General features: G+C 38.4%; 1 protein-coding gene across 1 annotated transcript in view; it reads right to left on the bottom strand.

Annotated features, from left to right (window-relative positions):
* LOC150090588 (uncharacterized) overlaps positions 1 to 15900 on the bottom strand; it is a 64959-nt gene that overhangs the window by 33207 nt on the left and 15852 nt on the right. The window contains exons 3-10 of the mRNA XM_090386249.1: positions 15572 to 15802; positions 13114 to 13361; positions 12603 to 12773; positions 12266 to 12475; positions 12001 to 12105; positions 7587 to 8291; positions 3770 to 3970; positions 3314 to 3675 (exon numbers count right to left, since the gene is read on the bottom strand). Of these exons, the coding sequence (XP_090242375.1) occupies positions 3314 to 3675; positions 3770 to 3970; positions 7587 to 8291; positions 12001 to 12105; positions 12266 to 12475; positions 12603 to 12773; positions 13114 to 13361; positions 15572 to 15802 (2233 nt within the window). The remainder of the gene's footprint in view (positions 1 to 3313; positions 3676 to 3769; positions 3971 to 7586; positions 8292 to 12000; positions 12106 to 12265; positions 12476 to 12602; positions 12774 to 13113; positions 13362 to 15571; positions 15803 to 15900) is intronic.

Raw genomic sequence — 15900 nt, 5'->3', positions numbered from 1 at the left:
TTTCTTTATCTCTTGTATATGTAATTGTATATTATTTACAAAAATATTGTTCAAAATCTGTATATATTTTAATTTAATTTTACATTAAACGTTTAACTATTTTTCTTTCTTTCTTTTTTTTTTTTCTCCCTCAGACTTCTTGTTAGCGGACACTTCTCTCTAACGGACACATTTTCGTTCCCCATGGCTGTCCGTTAAAGGGAAGTTTCACTGTATATATATATATATATATATATATATATTTTTTTTTTTTTTTAAAGAAGTGTGATATTTTAATTGTTTAGTTCGAAGAAATATATGTATTTAATTTATGTTTTGTAAATAGTAAAATTCCCTCCCCCCCAACAATGTCCCGCATTGGCATACAAAGAATCTGCTCACATACAGTATATGAATAGTAAAATCCCCCTCCCCCCCCCAAATATCCCGCACTGGAATACAAAAAATCTGGTCACTTTAGACTAGACTACACGATTTCGAGTTTTGAGTACGGTATGTACTTACTTGTAATCTTGTAATTCGGGGATTCCTTCGGTTCCCCACTGATGCTAGATCTAAATATATGCTGTTGAGTAACTATGTAATCGGGGATTCCTTACGCTGCCACCGCACGAATAACAAAATTTTGAACTTACAATAATTGTACGTGATTCCTTTTCTATTTAAGAATTATATTTAAGAATCCAAATGCCGCACCAGCGCATTTTACTGTCAGTAAAAAGTTTGGCTGTCTGTAAAATCATTTTCTGCGATTGGAAGCCGCGGTATTGACCACTGTGTAATCTAAAAACACGTGACCGCTACGACATATACAGTGCAAAGAAAAACTTAAAAAATTGAGTTTTAAAAAATTAAATGAATACATCAAAAATTTTCAGAGTATACTGAGTGTGTTTCAGAACTGCACAGAACAAATGCAGCAACGTATGCGATAAATATGTCTGAAAAGTCTTTATAAGAACATGTGGCAAAAGTCTTTATTTTTAAGATATTAATCATAAATTACAAAACCGTGTAAAACGGTAAAACATTTTTATGTTTAAATTTATGTGGTAAAGATATGATTGTGTAAAACGGGCTTTAAATACTACAAAACATACATACCAACACAGACATAACTAGTGTTGCTCTATTAGATGAATCACACTAATTATTCACTTGCCAGTTAGTAGGTTCCATGGCAACTGCCTCATTATTTACATACAGCTTTTGTAAAGCTGACATTATGGGAGACACTATAAATCTGTTTACTTTGCCAGGTTAACTGATATGACTTTAATTTATGGCGAGATTCGTTGAACTCCGTAGCTGCTGTTCACAGAAAATAACCAACAAGACTAATACCAAATCGTAAAACATTTGCTGCTTTAGAAAGACGGCTTAGTTGCAGTGGTTCCCAATCTTTTGTCACTCAAGTCACACTTTAAGTTAAAAAACGAATATTAACGGCACACCGAAATAGTGATTGCCATCGAACTCAATGGAAATTTTCTTAATCTCGCGGCATACTAATGTGCCGAGTCATACCGGATGGGAACCACTGGCTTAGAGAAATGGGTACGCTGAAATTATTAGGAGTAAACAGTTTCGACTAACTGTAAATGTTAAATACGTGTATTCGAACATCTGTACAACACGAATGTCTGCGTGTGTAGCACAGTGGTATCGTCACCGTCCTCCCCACACCGGGTGGAAAAGGCCCGGGTTCGAGTCCCGTCGATGACGCGAGGAACTTTTATGGGCTGAGTTGGTCGGAAACTGGGGTTTTTTCGTCCAGCAAAACAGGCAAATCGACCAGAGTACACACGCAATTTACAGTCATAATGCATATATGGGTATATGTATGAGATTATGGGTGGCCCTAAAATAATAATTTGCACAGCACGAATATTTCGTGCTGTACAATTATCTGATACCTCAAGTACCAGAAGGCTGTCTTATGGCGTAAATGTTTCGTATGCAAATGTATATACTGAATGTTACATTAACCAGAAAATTATAGCCACAAGACATGAATGAATAAACGCAAAAACTGTTTTTGTCAGTGGCTTATAAATAAATTTTCTGTTTATATTCCGAGACGACCACACGAGTTCACAAGATAGAAACAATACAAGAAACAGCATCGTATTTAGCAGTCACGGACTTGAACCACGGTTACTTATGATCCTATCGTCTGGCCACTCGGCTACGGCGACCTCTCGTGTTCCTTATTTTGTAATGAACACGTAATCCTCAGTTTCTCAGTCAAGTTCTGGTTACAGATGAATCGTATTTTACAAGAAATGGAATTCTGAGCCTTAGAAACATTCACAAGCCACACACGATTTGCAAATGACTATCATCATCAAATGATTGATCCTTAATTTTTACCAACAAGGCTTTCAGAAATGGCATACTTGCATTTTTTCGGGCACAATTTATGGGAACTACTGAAAGACTTTAAAACCCCTAAAAATCGGTTAAGGATGTGATTTATGCAGGACGGTGCACCAGTCGACTTTTCCCATGATGTTTCTGACTTTTTAAATAAGGAGTACAATAACCGATGTACAATGGCCACCACGATCGCTCGACCTCATACCTTTAGATTACTTTATGTGGAATCACATGAAATCAGTGGTTCATTCTGTGCACATTACCACATAAAACGAACTGGGAAATCGCATTTTAGAAGCTACTAAAATCTTTTAACAAAAAAAAAAAAAAAAAAAAAGGCCAATTAGGGCCACTCGAGATCATTTACCGATTTGTATCATGACGTCCATGAATTGCGTGTTCGTCGGTTTGCGGGTTTTTCCGGACAAAAAAAAAAAAAAAAAAAAACAGTTTCCAGGTGGCACGGGAGACAAAATCTTATCTTCATCTGAGACCAACTAACTCAGCCACGTTGTGAAAATTCCCATAACAGTTCCTCCGGGCCTAGTGTGGGGAGAATGTTTAGTAACCACTGTGCTACAAGCGAAGACCAAGCCATTAATACAGGTCCTTGACTTGACATGCCAGGAAACGGTGGATTCATCGCAGTGAATGCTTCATTGAACAAAATGGAGGTCACTTTGAACAACTGATTTCGATATTTTCCTTTTAGAGATTTATTTTAATTTTTTTTTATGTTTTATAATTTACGATTAATGTTTAATATCTGGGAAAATTTGTTCTGTGCAATTTTGAGCCATCCTGATGGATGCGATAAAAGTTTTTTTTTTTTTTTTTTTTTAAAAAGCTTTTATCGCATCCATCAGGCTCTCTGACACCTGACTTTATCCCTATCTTAGGAGAGATAACCATGCCGGTAATAAACATATATTACCTTGGATATATCCCGGTAGATTTTATCAGAAGACCACCCAGATAAAACCAGAAGCTACTACAGACAGACATCTTTCTTCTTTGATTGTCTTCGGTTTCTTCAACAGTATCTGGTGCATCAGTGAAGCGAGACAAGATGTATCCCAAGATACCGATGATGATGTAGGATGCTAGAAGAGAGATCCACACCTCATAGGAAAATACTTGTAAGAAAAGGAATCTACTGGGGTTCTGCGAAGATGTATCTTGTTGTTCAGGTTTTTTGATCACCAAAGATAGATTAAATTTCATATAGGGGACGAAGTCGACAACTTGCTCACGCGACGGGTTTATGGTGAGCGAAGCAAGAGCCAAGTCAGCTTCCTAAAAACAATAAAAAAGGAATGATTTTAAGTCGGTTACGAACAATTATATTTGAATGTACTTGAGAAAGATGTGCAATATTTGAATAACTTACTCCATTGATTACTTCTCCTATCATTCCTTTCCATTCTCCGACTGGCTGTTGGATTCCATATTTTCCATCTTTAACTATATGCAACTTGTAACGGAAACCCTCGTCTTTTGAAATTCTTTCGATCATATCCTTTAGGTAACCAAGAAAGTCTTCATTTCTTTCTCCAGATGCACCTGGTCGTAAGCTCATAAAGGGTGATGACTGCAGTAAGATATAAAGTTAATTTATTAAACAGATATGATAAATAAGAAAAGTACAGGGTTATCGAAACAAAAGTCACTACAGTTTAAAATGCTTTATTTGCAGAATATTCTGTCCATATCGTTTCTGATATCACAATAAACAAGGGAGATTTTATCGCGCGAAAATACTTTCAAAATGAGTACTTTTAAACAACATCCATCAATAGGAGATAAGCAGGGTAGAATGTTTCAATTAAGATTACCACCTATCTGAACACAAAGTTTAGCCTCAAAAGTAACCTACTGAGTCCCAGCGAACGAAACAGGAACCACCATACGAATTAGTCATATATAAATTCTGAGCTAGGTATAGCTTGCACAGGAGAATGCAATCCCGAAGGGAAAAAGTCAATCCCAAAGAATTATGTTACTATCTTGGACGGGAGGAAGAGGATTTTGCAGTCTCAACCCAGCAGACAATAAGACAATATTCAGACTAAAAGAACAACTTCCTCCTAACAGCCGAAAGAGTCCCTACAGTTATAATTTACAAGAGAAGATGAACAGTAGTTGCCGACCTCAACCAAAAATACTATAAGATGAATCACGGGCGGAAGTAACAGTTCCTTCTATTCTTCCAGGTTAAGAGAAAAAATGTTCCTATTAATTTACTTGTTAAATAAAAAAAATATATTCAGTCAGATTCATAAAGACTTATCAGAAAAGTCAAGCTACTTTATTTAAATAGCCAATATAACTACCATACATTTAACTGGTAAGCATGCAAATAAAGCGCTTATGGATGTACAATAATACGCTGGTGTGCAAAACGTAAGGACCAACACTATTTCTAAAGGTTACAACCACAAAATCAAACGAAACAGCCTGTGGCGATTTGCATAATTGTGGCCGTTCAGCATGGTGCACATGCAAAAATTTGAATCGTGATGAGAGGGCTCATATAAACAGATAAAAGCAGAAATTCAGCAGCAAAGTACAAATTACCGAATGGTGAGTACGATTATTACAGATGTTCGATTGGATTCATACAGTGCTACAGACAACGAAATGGCCAGTAGACAACATTTGGATGGCTTTACCCGGGGTCGAATAATTGGGAAGCTCGAGGAAGACCGAAGTGCGAGGAGTGTGGCTGCAGAGTTCGGTATCGTCCATAGCATCGCGTAACGTGCCTGGTCGGCCTTCAGAACGACAGGTACAGCTGTTAGAAGGACCAGTGGTGGTCGTCCACGAAAAACAATGCCCAATGATGACTGCTATATACTCCTACAGGCCAAGAGGGACCGACACCAGACAGCGAGATCCATTGCAAACCAACTGCACAGGACGCAGGGTATCGCATTTTACTGTGGCCAGGCGACTCCACAAAGGTGGACTGTTTGCCCGACGGCCAGTACGCTGTGCCCCTTTAACACCTGCCCATCGGAGACACCGTTTACAGTGGTGCATCGAACACAAGGACTGGACAGCAGCGCAGCGCAGTGGGGTACTCTTTACTGATGAGAGCAGATTCAGTCTCAGCAGCGATTCTGGACGTCAGCTAATCTGGCGAGAGGTTGGCGCACGGTATCACCCCGCAAACATTACTAAAAGGGATCGATATGGCGGTCGAGGGGTTCTCGTCTGGGGAGGCATTATCTTGGATGGACGTACACAACTCCAGATTCTGGAAGGTGGTACTGTAACCGGTGCACGCCACTGTACTGAGGTAATCCTTCCCCATGTGCGTCTGTTCCGAGGTGCCATTAGCCCCGAGTTCGTGTTTATGGATGATAACGCCATACCCCATCGCACTGCAGTTGTTGATATGCTTTTGTAAAGTGAGGACATTGATCTAAATCCCATCGAACACATATGGGACGCTCTGGAGAGAGGATGGTCGTGTACGGATTTGGCGTCAACAACATGAGGCTCTTGATCCATCATGCATGGTATCAAAAGTGCAGGCCAGTGGAGGCAGTTGTATGTGGGGCATGTTTCACTGTCAGGAATTTTAACCCCTGGTGCATGTGGAACAACGTATCAGTGGTTTCCACTATCGTCAACTGCTTGCTGATTGTGTACACCCCGCTATGTTACACTTTTTCCTGAATGGCGATGGTGTCTTCCAAGATGACAATGCGCCGAGCTATCGGCGTATTGTCATCTTGGAATGGTTGTTGTTCAGGAATGGTTTGAGGAACACAGTTCTGACTTCCAGCATATCGACTGACCTCCGAACTCCCACGGATATCAATCCCATAGAGCACTTGCGGGACACTATGGAAATCCACATTAGGCGTCTGGATACATCAATCACTTCCATACCTGCATTGCTAACCGCATTACACACAGCTTGGTTGGCCATACCTCCCGAACGCTTCTGACATCTTTTTGAATCTATGCCACGTCGGATAGCTGGTGTACTGAGAGCAAAAGGAGAACCTACGAAATATTAGGTACGTGGTCATAATTCAGTGTATGTGAAATATGTTGTAATTCTTTTCTTTTTCAATAAATTAATAATAATTATTTACGACTTATTTTATTTTTTAATCGAAATATTTTGGGGCAGCAAATTGGATTTCGCTTACTGGTGGCACATAGGGTCACAGCGGCCCTGATCAAAAGCTAGAGCAAAAATACCAGTTGATCAAAGAAAATTTAACATATTAGAAGTACCAGGCTCAGGCCATACTAGAGACCTCTACTCACATTCTATACTTGGACCTTGCCACAATAACGGACAAGACGATCCCGCGCAACATACCACACATAACCCTCATCGACAAGTAGGAAATGGCCACCTACTTGATCGACATAGCGGTTACAAATTACGGAAACCTTCAGAAAGCATACGAGGAAAAGATCAGGAAGTACTCAGACCAAGGCAGGAATTCAAAGTTATGTGGAACAAGTAATGACCATCCCATCCCGACCACCTCAACCACCGGAATGGTGCCAAAGAGCTTCCATATTAACCTAGCACCAATAGGCCTCCCAGAGAACACTTACATGGAACTCCAGAAAGCTGCGATCCTGAACATTTATAGGATAGTAAGAGACTTTACTAGTAAGACAGTAAGTTTCTTGACCAACAGTTATAAAAACAACAATAATAATAATAGTAACCGGACACAACCAACCACCCCATTGCACCCAGTATCCGCCACGGGGTGGGAAAAAAACCCATAAAGGAGACAATTTTTTTTTTTTTTTTATAATAATAATAATTTCCTTTTTTCTCGTTTGGATGTCAATAAATTCGTTGAAAATGAAAGTCCCCCTTATTTACTGATTCACCCTGGCAGGGCCTCTCAAGAAATTTGAATGCAATGGACTAATAACATGATGCATCCTCTTATAGAGAGAAAATATATCATTTACATAATTTTAATGAGATTAGCGGTATTATTTTACAAATACAGATTTGTTTATAAATAAAAACAACGAAACAGAAAATATAAAAAACACAAAAGAGGAGACGGGACCGTAAACGGCTTCACCTTGTTGGGATACAGCCGATTTAGCCTAATGGTTAAGTGGTACTGCACCCTTATTATTATTGAAAAAAAGAAAAAAACAGCAAATAACACTAATAACGTTGAAACTTGACAATCATTTGTAAAGCATACCAGAATTGTTGTGACAGTAAGCTCCTCTTTCTTCAGGTATCTTTGCAAATCTTGATCAACTTCTTGTTCTCTTCTCCGTTCATAAGTTCTAGTTGTAGGCGTCCATGAATCTTCCAGGTCTTGATCAACTTCTTGTTCTCTTCTCCGTTCATAAGTTCTAGTTGTAGGCGTCCATGAATCTTCCAGGTCTTCATCATCTTCTCGGTCCTTCTTAGATTGCCATTGATTTCTTCTCTTTTCCTCTCTGAGGTCTTCATCACGAATTCGAGTGCCCAAATGATTTCTTCGTCTATTACCTCGGAAGTCTTCCTCTTCACTACTCTCTCTTCCAGATTTACCAGGTCTTCTCATTCTTTCACCGGAGCGATCTTCATCTTCAAACTCCTCAGCATTCCAAGAATATTTTTCACCTTTCTGATATTCATCATCTTCGCCGTATCTTCCAATTTTTCTTGAGCTTTGTCTTCGGTCACCTCTACGATTATCTTCTCTGTTTCTCTGAGGTTTCCTGGAAGGACGTCTTGTGTCTTCTCTAAGATCCTCGTCTTCTTCCTCTTCACTGCTATCTCTTTCTGAACTTTTTTCCGAAGGCTGTTTTTCCTTCTGCTCTCTCTGCTTTTTTGGTTTTAGTTCTTTAGACTTCTCTAGAAGATCGTCAATACCCTCATCTAGTTGAAGTCCCTTCTCTGTAGAATACGTCCCAATCTAAAAAAAATAAAAATAATTCAATAGTTTATTGTCTAATTTTATCAGTGTGATTACAAATGATAAACCCAATTATGATGAAGACACTAAGCACAGACAAAACAAAAAGCAATCTACACTAATAACTAAAAAGTATTTTGTTTTATTCCTCAACGAAATACTGCAAATTCAGAGGGGCCATTATCTGTCTTATTAAATTACAAACACAGCTTTAGAAATGACTTTAGCTGGAAGTGGTCCTAAATACTCTTCGATAATGACTTTCTAAACATCAAGTCAGATGTTTAGAAAGATTTTTATATGTTTACAGATACACTACACGGTGCCTTAATAGCCTTGGCAGAAACCAAACAAAAATAACTTTTATATGTACAACTGCAGTCCTTCTACACCACTGTGGGAAAGGCTTGCATTCGAATCCCGTTTCAATATGGCTTTTTTTCACAATATGGCTGAGTTAGTCGATATCGCCGAGTGTTTCTTTGTGCACGGTTTTATCTCTGGAGAATCGGGTTTTTCATCCAACAATCCGATCGCTGTTTGTTTTTGTTGTAGGGTTTTAAGCACATAAGTAACCAATGCCATATTGCGCCATATATAATATGTCTGTAAAATGGGTGTGCTCTGTAGTCGATTTGAAATAAAATCGACCTTACGTTATCAACGGGCTCGAACTCAAGTATTTTCCACCCGGTGTGGAGAGGTCTGCGTTTCTACCAACTATTCTATCCACGAAGGTGGGATTTACATTAATATTAATTGATTTTAAAATTAATTTTAACAATATTCCAATAACTATTCGAATTTTAATGATTACTGAAAGGGTACAGTTTCAAGATTACATCTAAGTATGCAATACGTTCTTATGTACATTAATTTCCCAAGAAGTTGTGAAATTAATATCGCTTTATTTTTGGTTTCTTGTGTCGACCTCGCTGGTGAAAACAACTGCTTGGATAGTTTATTGGTGGTGTAAAGTCCAAGGACTTCTTTTTATCACTTTGTTTTCTTCCGTGCTACGATTTCCCTGCTACATCTCTTTTGAACGTGAGTGTTCAATTAAGAGTTAATGTTACTCATTAATTTAAAAGAAGTACTCCATCAAATGTCTTTGCATATGACATTTGATGAAGGGTATTTTATCTAGAATCAGTACTGCAAATGTTAATAAAAGATATAGAAAACATAATAAATAAAAATGTATTCTTCAAAATCCCAGATAGAACACTGAATACTTTTTTTTTAACGAAGTTTAAAAGTACATTTATAATTACCAAGCAAACAGAATCTGCCATCATTCCACATTTTCCGTGCTATCTATTAGAAGCCAGTAATTTTTAGAACTGGAAAGTACACTGAGTGGACAGAAATCATAGGATACCTATCTAGTAACGGGTAGGCCAACCTTTCGCCCAGATAAGGGCAGTTACACGGTGAGGGATTCAGTCCACTAGTTCACGAAAGCATTGCACAAGTATTTCCATTCATGCTTGCTCCACCGCTGTCCATAATTCCGTCGCATTCCTGGGTGGACGATCTCAAGCTCGAACGGACCTTTCCACAGAATCCCAAAGATGCTCCACAGGATTCATGTCCGGTGGGTGAACGGTATTTGGGGAGCCGCATTGTCCTGCTGGAAGAGTCCATTGCCCTGTGGGTGCACGATAACCATGAAGGGATGTAGATGGTCTGTAAGGATGGACATGCAACCTGGACTTTTTTTTTCTTTTTAGCTGGTACCTAGGTACAAGATATCGCAACTTATGAGTAGTGTTTTTTTTTGGCATCCACCGGTATGGCATACCCACTGGTGGATGCGGGATTCGGTGAGTTACAGCACAGACTACTGGTACAGGTGCCAAGGTTGGGCACCAGGATCAGCTATCCAGGTGATAGCTGCTCCCTGGTGGCAAAGTGGCCTGACATAAACAACACATACTACACGCACAGCAACAACATAAACAACACATACAGTACACGCACTAACACATACACAAACACACACTAATATTATGTCAAGCCCGTTTACAAAGATTCTGTATTCCATCACACAGGCATTAGATGGAGATAGGCATACGCCTAGGAGCCACCATAGACAGAAAACACATGCATACATATATACATATATAACCTGGACTGTTCAGATATGCATCTAGACGTACCAGAGGTCCCAACAGGTGCATAGCTTCGTGCGGTTTTCGGCAGATACGCACTCTCCGTCCGCTCAAAATATCTGGAAACGGAACTCATCGGACCAGGAGACCCGTTTCCAATCATCGGCATCTAACAAGCAATATGCCGATGTTCTTTCGCCCAGTTGAGGCGTAGAGTCCTGTATCGTGGTGTTAGCAATGGGACTCTAGTGGGTCGGCGGCTCCCATAACCTATTGTGGCTAATGATCGCCTGATGGTCTTGCTGGAGACTTTTCTGGCACCTCTCTCGTTGAAGTCGGCGGTGATTTGTGCCAATGTCGCTCTCCGGTTGGCTGAAACAATGCGAGACAGACGTCGAAGACCACGTTCATCCACCACTTTTATCCTCCCATAGCGCTGTCCACGATGAGATATTATTCTGGAAATGGCCTATTCCCGATACACTTTTGATATTTGAGGGATAGTGCAATTTCTGTACCACATCCGCGAAAGAGTGACCCATGCGTAGGGCACCTACTATCATCCTTCTTTCAAAGTCGTTTAACTCACGACGTTTATCCATACTGACATCGAATTACCGTCTGCGTGAATGCAGTGTACCTATATACCTGCCAAGCAATGGGTTCGTCCATTAGCGAGAGGGGTGACAGCGTCGCGTTGCCCAGGAACCACGTATCCCCTGAATTCTGTCCTTTCAGTGTATATTAAATGATCTCATTGAGGGAATAAATGATCACTTTTAATTAATTTATCCTCCAGGGATCGGAAAAAATTTGATAAATCTGTAGATAACTCTCCGAATGTAAGGTGTTTTCGATGAAAAGTGCATGTCGATTGGCGCTGCTTCAGATCCATATTTTTGGCTCTTAATGCAAGGTGGAACCAAGTTTCATGGTGTAAACCGTGCGATTTAATAATACGTTGGTGTAACATGATCATTAGCAACTGCGAATCGTTCACCATTCTTTAGTTGTCTCAACAATGGCCAGTACTAATAGGGGTGAAGTTTTCATTTGTGTGAAGCTCTTTGAAAAGATCCACACGACATTCGGGAAATCACTGTCATAGGAGGACAGTGATTTCCGGATGATTGCATCAGATAATTACTGATATCCTGAAAATGTTCTGAAACGAAATTGGCAGTTGGCCTTCCACTTTGAGGTTTACAGTTTTCATTTCTTGAAATCAAGTCACATTTTACTCTATTTGCATGTAATTACAGCATTTACATAAAAGAAACATATAATTAAATACAAACGAGAAAATGCTGCTTCAAGATCACCATCTAGGATTTACAGTTTGATGTCGATATTCAGTTCAGTTAAACATATTGCTCTATCTGCTAGATGAATTTTTAAATTTAAATTACATTTCTCATTTTCACAAAATGTCCAATATATCTCGAAGTCAGTCCCATTTAAACGTCTAAGAAGCATTGGAAAGTTTACGCTTAACTTTGCCCTCCCCATTTTCTTACATTCGCGTAAATTTAGCATCATTTAATCAGAAAAAATATTTCTGTGCTTAAAACTGAAAAGGGTTATTTCAGACTTACCTTCTTATCTTCTTTTTTTGTTGTCCTTTTGATGTCAAATTTAGAGATTCGCAAGTTGCCATCTTTGTCAAATTGAATTCTTCCAGTGAGTCCTTCGGTATCAGTCTAACAAGCAATAAAACGAAAAATTGAGTTTAACACACACGGGAAGCTTGGAAATAAAGCAACAATTTTCAATAATATAAATAAGTGGAATATATATTTTATTTCTTTGTTTATTTCAATTTAAATGAAAATAAATTAAGTGCTTTAATATTAAAATTACCTCGCTGAGGGCCTGTACGATTTCGTGGCCATATTGCTGAATCACAAGAGGCTCCATTTTGCAGGAACCAATGGTTATTTCTTTACTTGGATCAGTTGGTGAGTGTATCCCTTCTTGGACTGCATTCACTAATTCAGGTTTCTCTTTGACTATACGTTTCAAGGCATCAGCAATCACTGTTACGGCATCACGAAGAAGAACTACTTCTACCTAGAAACAACGATCATTATTTTTCTTTTCTGTGAAAGTATGGAAAAAAAGTCAATGTAATAAATATTACTTTTAAAATTACAATTTTTTTACAGCTAATTTTAAAATTACAGCTCGATCTACTTACTGGGAGTTGTGGGACCACATCTTTGGGATTTTCTTCTCTGTATATCTTCTTCCATTCTTCTTTTAAATTGTTTATTTGTTGCTTTTGAGGATCTCCTAAGCGAAGGTAAGTCACGACCAGGCCTGGTGGTAAATTTTCAACTTGTTGTTGTTTAAGGACTTCGTCCGTAACCTGCAACAGATATGCGACAGCCAAAGTTTAATTATAGTAGTGATAACCTGCATCTTAAAAGTTTGGTTCATGCATTCGTTCAATCATTAATTTTGTTATCAGTTTTGAAACTTATAAATTTTAAGTTAATCGACTGGTCATTATGGATCGGATCCCCTGGGGGATCGTGGTCCACAACCATCAATTAAAAACAGTCGGTAATTACTGTGAATCGATAGCTGTCACAAATAAAACTAGGCTATAAATTCATTTTTTTGTTCTTCAGAGGGCATGGGGAAACATTTTTGAGAATCACTGACATAGAGCTATGAACTATAACCAAGAGAAATTGCTAACTTACTGGATGCGTCAAAATAATCTGCATTAAGGTTTCGTCTTTTCTTTTGTTTTCTTTCAATAACTCATCAATAACATTTCTTGCTGAATCAGCATCCATGGCCAAAACGACGGATACGACATCCTCTTCTTTACCTTCTTGTTTCAGTGCCTCCTCTAGATATTTTTTTGCCTGTGAGGCACTTTTCACAGCTTGAACGTCTAGAGAGCGCATTTGTGTTAGCTTTTTAAATTTATCTGCCGATTCTTTGCCTGAAATAAAAAAAAAAAAATAGGTTTTAATATGATTTTGATTGTTATTTAAAATTAAGAAAAAAATTGTTTTCTACTATACAAGGTTTGACAACTAAGTTCTAGCCTTCGCGGTAGCGCATTGGTTATAACCACAGTCTTAATGCGACAGGTAGGAAAGGCCTGAATTTCATCCCTTCAATGATGTGAGGCATTTTTATTGTTTTTTATTTTATTTTATTATTATTTTTTTATTTATTCACAATGTGACTGAGTTAGTCAGCTGTAACCCTCGCCTGGCGAAGGTTGCGTGATTCTCAGTTCCCGGAAACTTGGGTTTTTCGCCCAACCAACAGCAAACCGACCGAAGAGTACACGCCATTACATGGCGCAATATAGTGAAGCCTCACAGCCTTAGCTGCTTTGGCGCTTTACTCACACACCTGTGCTAACCTAAACCAAGGTAAAGTAAACCAAATTTTATAATGAAAAAAAAATTATTTTTAATATTTTTCAAAGTAATCGCCTTAAGCTGCTGCGCACTTATGACATCGCTCATGGAGCTGTTGGAAACAGCATTAGTTGAGGCATATGATGCAAGAAAAGCTTATACAGCATCAGCCAAAAAAACCCCCCTTCCCATTTCACCCATCCGGTCACTCCAAATGTTTGTTTAGTTCAGCCTTAAATTTATTTAAGCTATCAACTTCCACAACAACAGATAGAAGTCTGTTCCAGCAATCAACTACCCGCCGGATAAAAGCAAACTTCCGCACATCTATCCTACATCTGTCTTTCCTCAATTTGAATCTATGCCCCCTCAGGTTCTTAATCTGGGCAAGCGGAGGTATCCTGTCAGCATTGCGTCTGCTCAAACCATTCAAGGTCTTATACACCTCAATCAGATCACCTCGCAGGTGCCTAGTCTCCAGATGCTGCAACTTGCAGGACTTAAGCCTTTCTTCGTAAGCGCACCCCTTTGTTCCTCTCACCAATCTTGTTGCCCTTCTCTGTACTCGTTCTAGCAACTCTACATCCTTAGCGTATTTGAACTAACCGCCACCAAGTTCCATTCCGTGCAATGGCCTCTATACCGTCAAATTGTCCTCCTTTCAGCGTGGATTTCATTATGAGAACAAAAAGTTTCCCGGTGGAAAAAAATCATGAGAATAAAAGGAAGGAGATATGGAGAGGATTGGGGATTAGCTCCATAATCCTCAAAATCAATTGATAACACTGGTCAACAAAATGACTTTTTTTTTTTTTTTTTTTTTCATCAAAGATGTAAACACACCTAAACCAGTTCTTTGCGCTTATTTTAAATATGTTCTCGTTTTTTTTTTTTTTTTTTCCTAGCAATTTTGGTTTTCTTGATACGATAACGATTTCGTTACTAAACACAGGGCTATAATAATTACATTTTTATCACTTTTACAGTTTAAATCCAGTTCACTTTATACACCAAGTTAAAATAATACAATACACTACTGTAAAAAATAAAATGTACAATTTAAAAATGTCGTGCTAATGATTTCCTTGATAGAAAATTCGGTCGCGATTTTACGATGATTTAATGTCTTTCAGGGTTTTCGGGAAAGAAGTCTAAATGCGAATGCAACAAATGAAGTTTCATTTCTTGCTTCTATTCCCATTTCTTTATATGCATCCAGAAGTTTCTGAACACCATCTATGTAAGCAGGAGACCTGAGGGTACTCAAATAGTTTCCAAGATGCCATTTGAAATCTTGCCATGCTTTTTAGTTCTAATACACCGAGGCATTTTTTATAGCTTTCATCATGCAGAAACTCTCTGACTTCAAGTCCCATAAAGATTCCCTTTTTCACTTCCACGGCACTGATTTCTGGAAATTTCTTACTTAAGTAATGAAATCCTCTTGACTTCATCTTACCCATCGCTTTTACAAGTCTTCATCGCCTGATGTAGATATGACACAGCCCGCTAGTAAATTTAATTTCATTATTGGATCCACTATTGGAACATACTGCATGCTACTCGTTCCTGGTTCGTATGTGCTTCTAATATTTTTTGAACCTCCTGGTATACTCCTGGTATTGTATACCAGGAGGTTCAACTCCTGGTATACAATAAAAAATAAAATAAATAAAATTTAAAGGTATTAAAAAGTCAAGCAGCATTATTAACGTTACTCAAACAGTATCTCTATGGATAATGGTTCCATGGACAGCAGAAATTAATTTATATTACTCACCCATATCTTCATCATATAAATAAATAAAAGGCTTTTGCTCCTTTTGAATAAGCTCTGAAACAATTTCCAAGGTATCCGGGTACAAATCAAGCACACTTGGAATCCTGGAGTTGGAATACTGTGTATTGACAACTGGTAGTGGTATAGATTCATACTGTCGTAAATCGTCTTCTTCCAAGCTCCCACTGGAGGTAATTAGTGTCAGAATGTCTCTTTGAAGCAGCTGACAAACTGAAAATAGAATAAACGTAAAGAATTCGAATATTCCAAATATTAAATCATGAGTAGACACAACTTAGAGAGAAAATAAATCAAAACATTTATTTTTC

The sequence above is a fragment of the Mastigoproctus giganteus genome, chromosome 1 (assembly GCF_048544385.1).
Source record: "Mastigoproctus giganteus isolate SK-2022 chromosome 1, ASM4854438v1, whole genome shotgun sequence".
NCBI classification, from domain to species: Eukaryota; Metazoa; Arthropoda; class Arachnida; order Uropygi; family Thelyphonidae; genus Mastigoproctus; species Mastigoproctus giganteus.
Note: the sequence above shows the minus strand (reverse complement) of the source record. Positions and strands in the feature narration are given on the sequence as shown.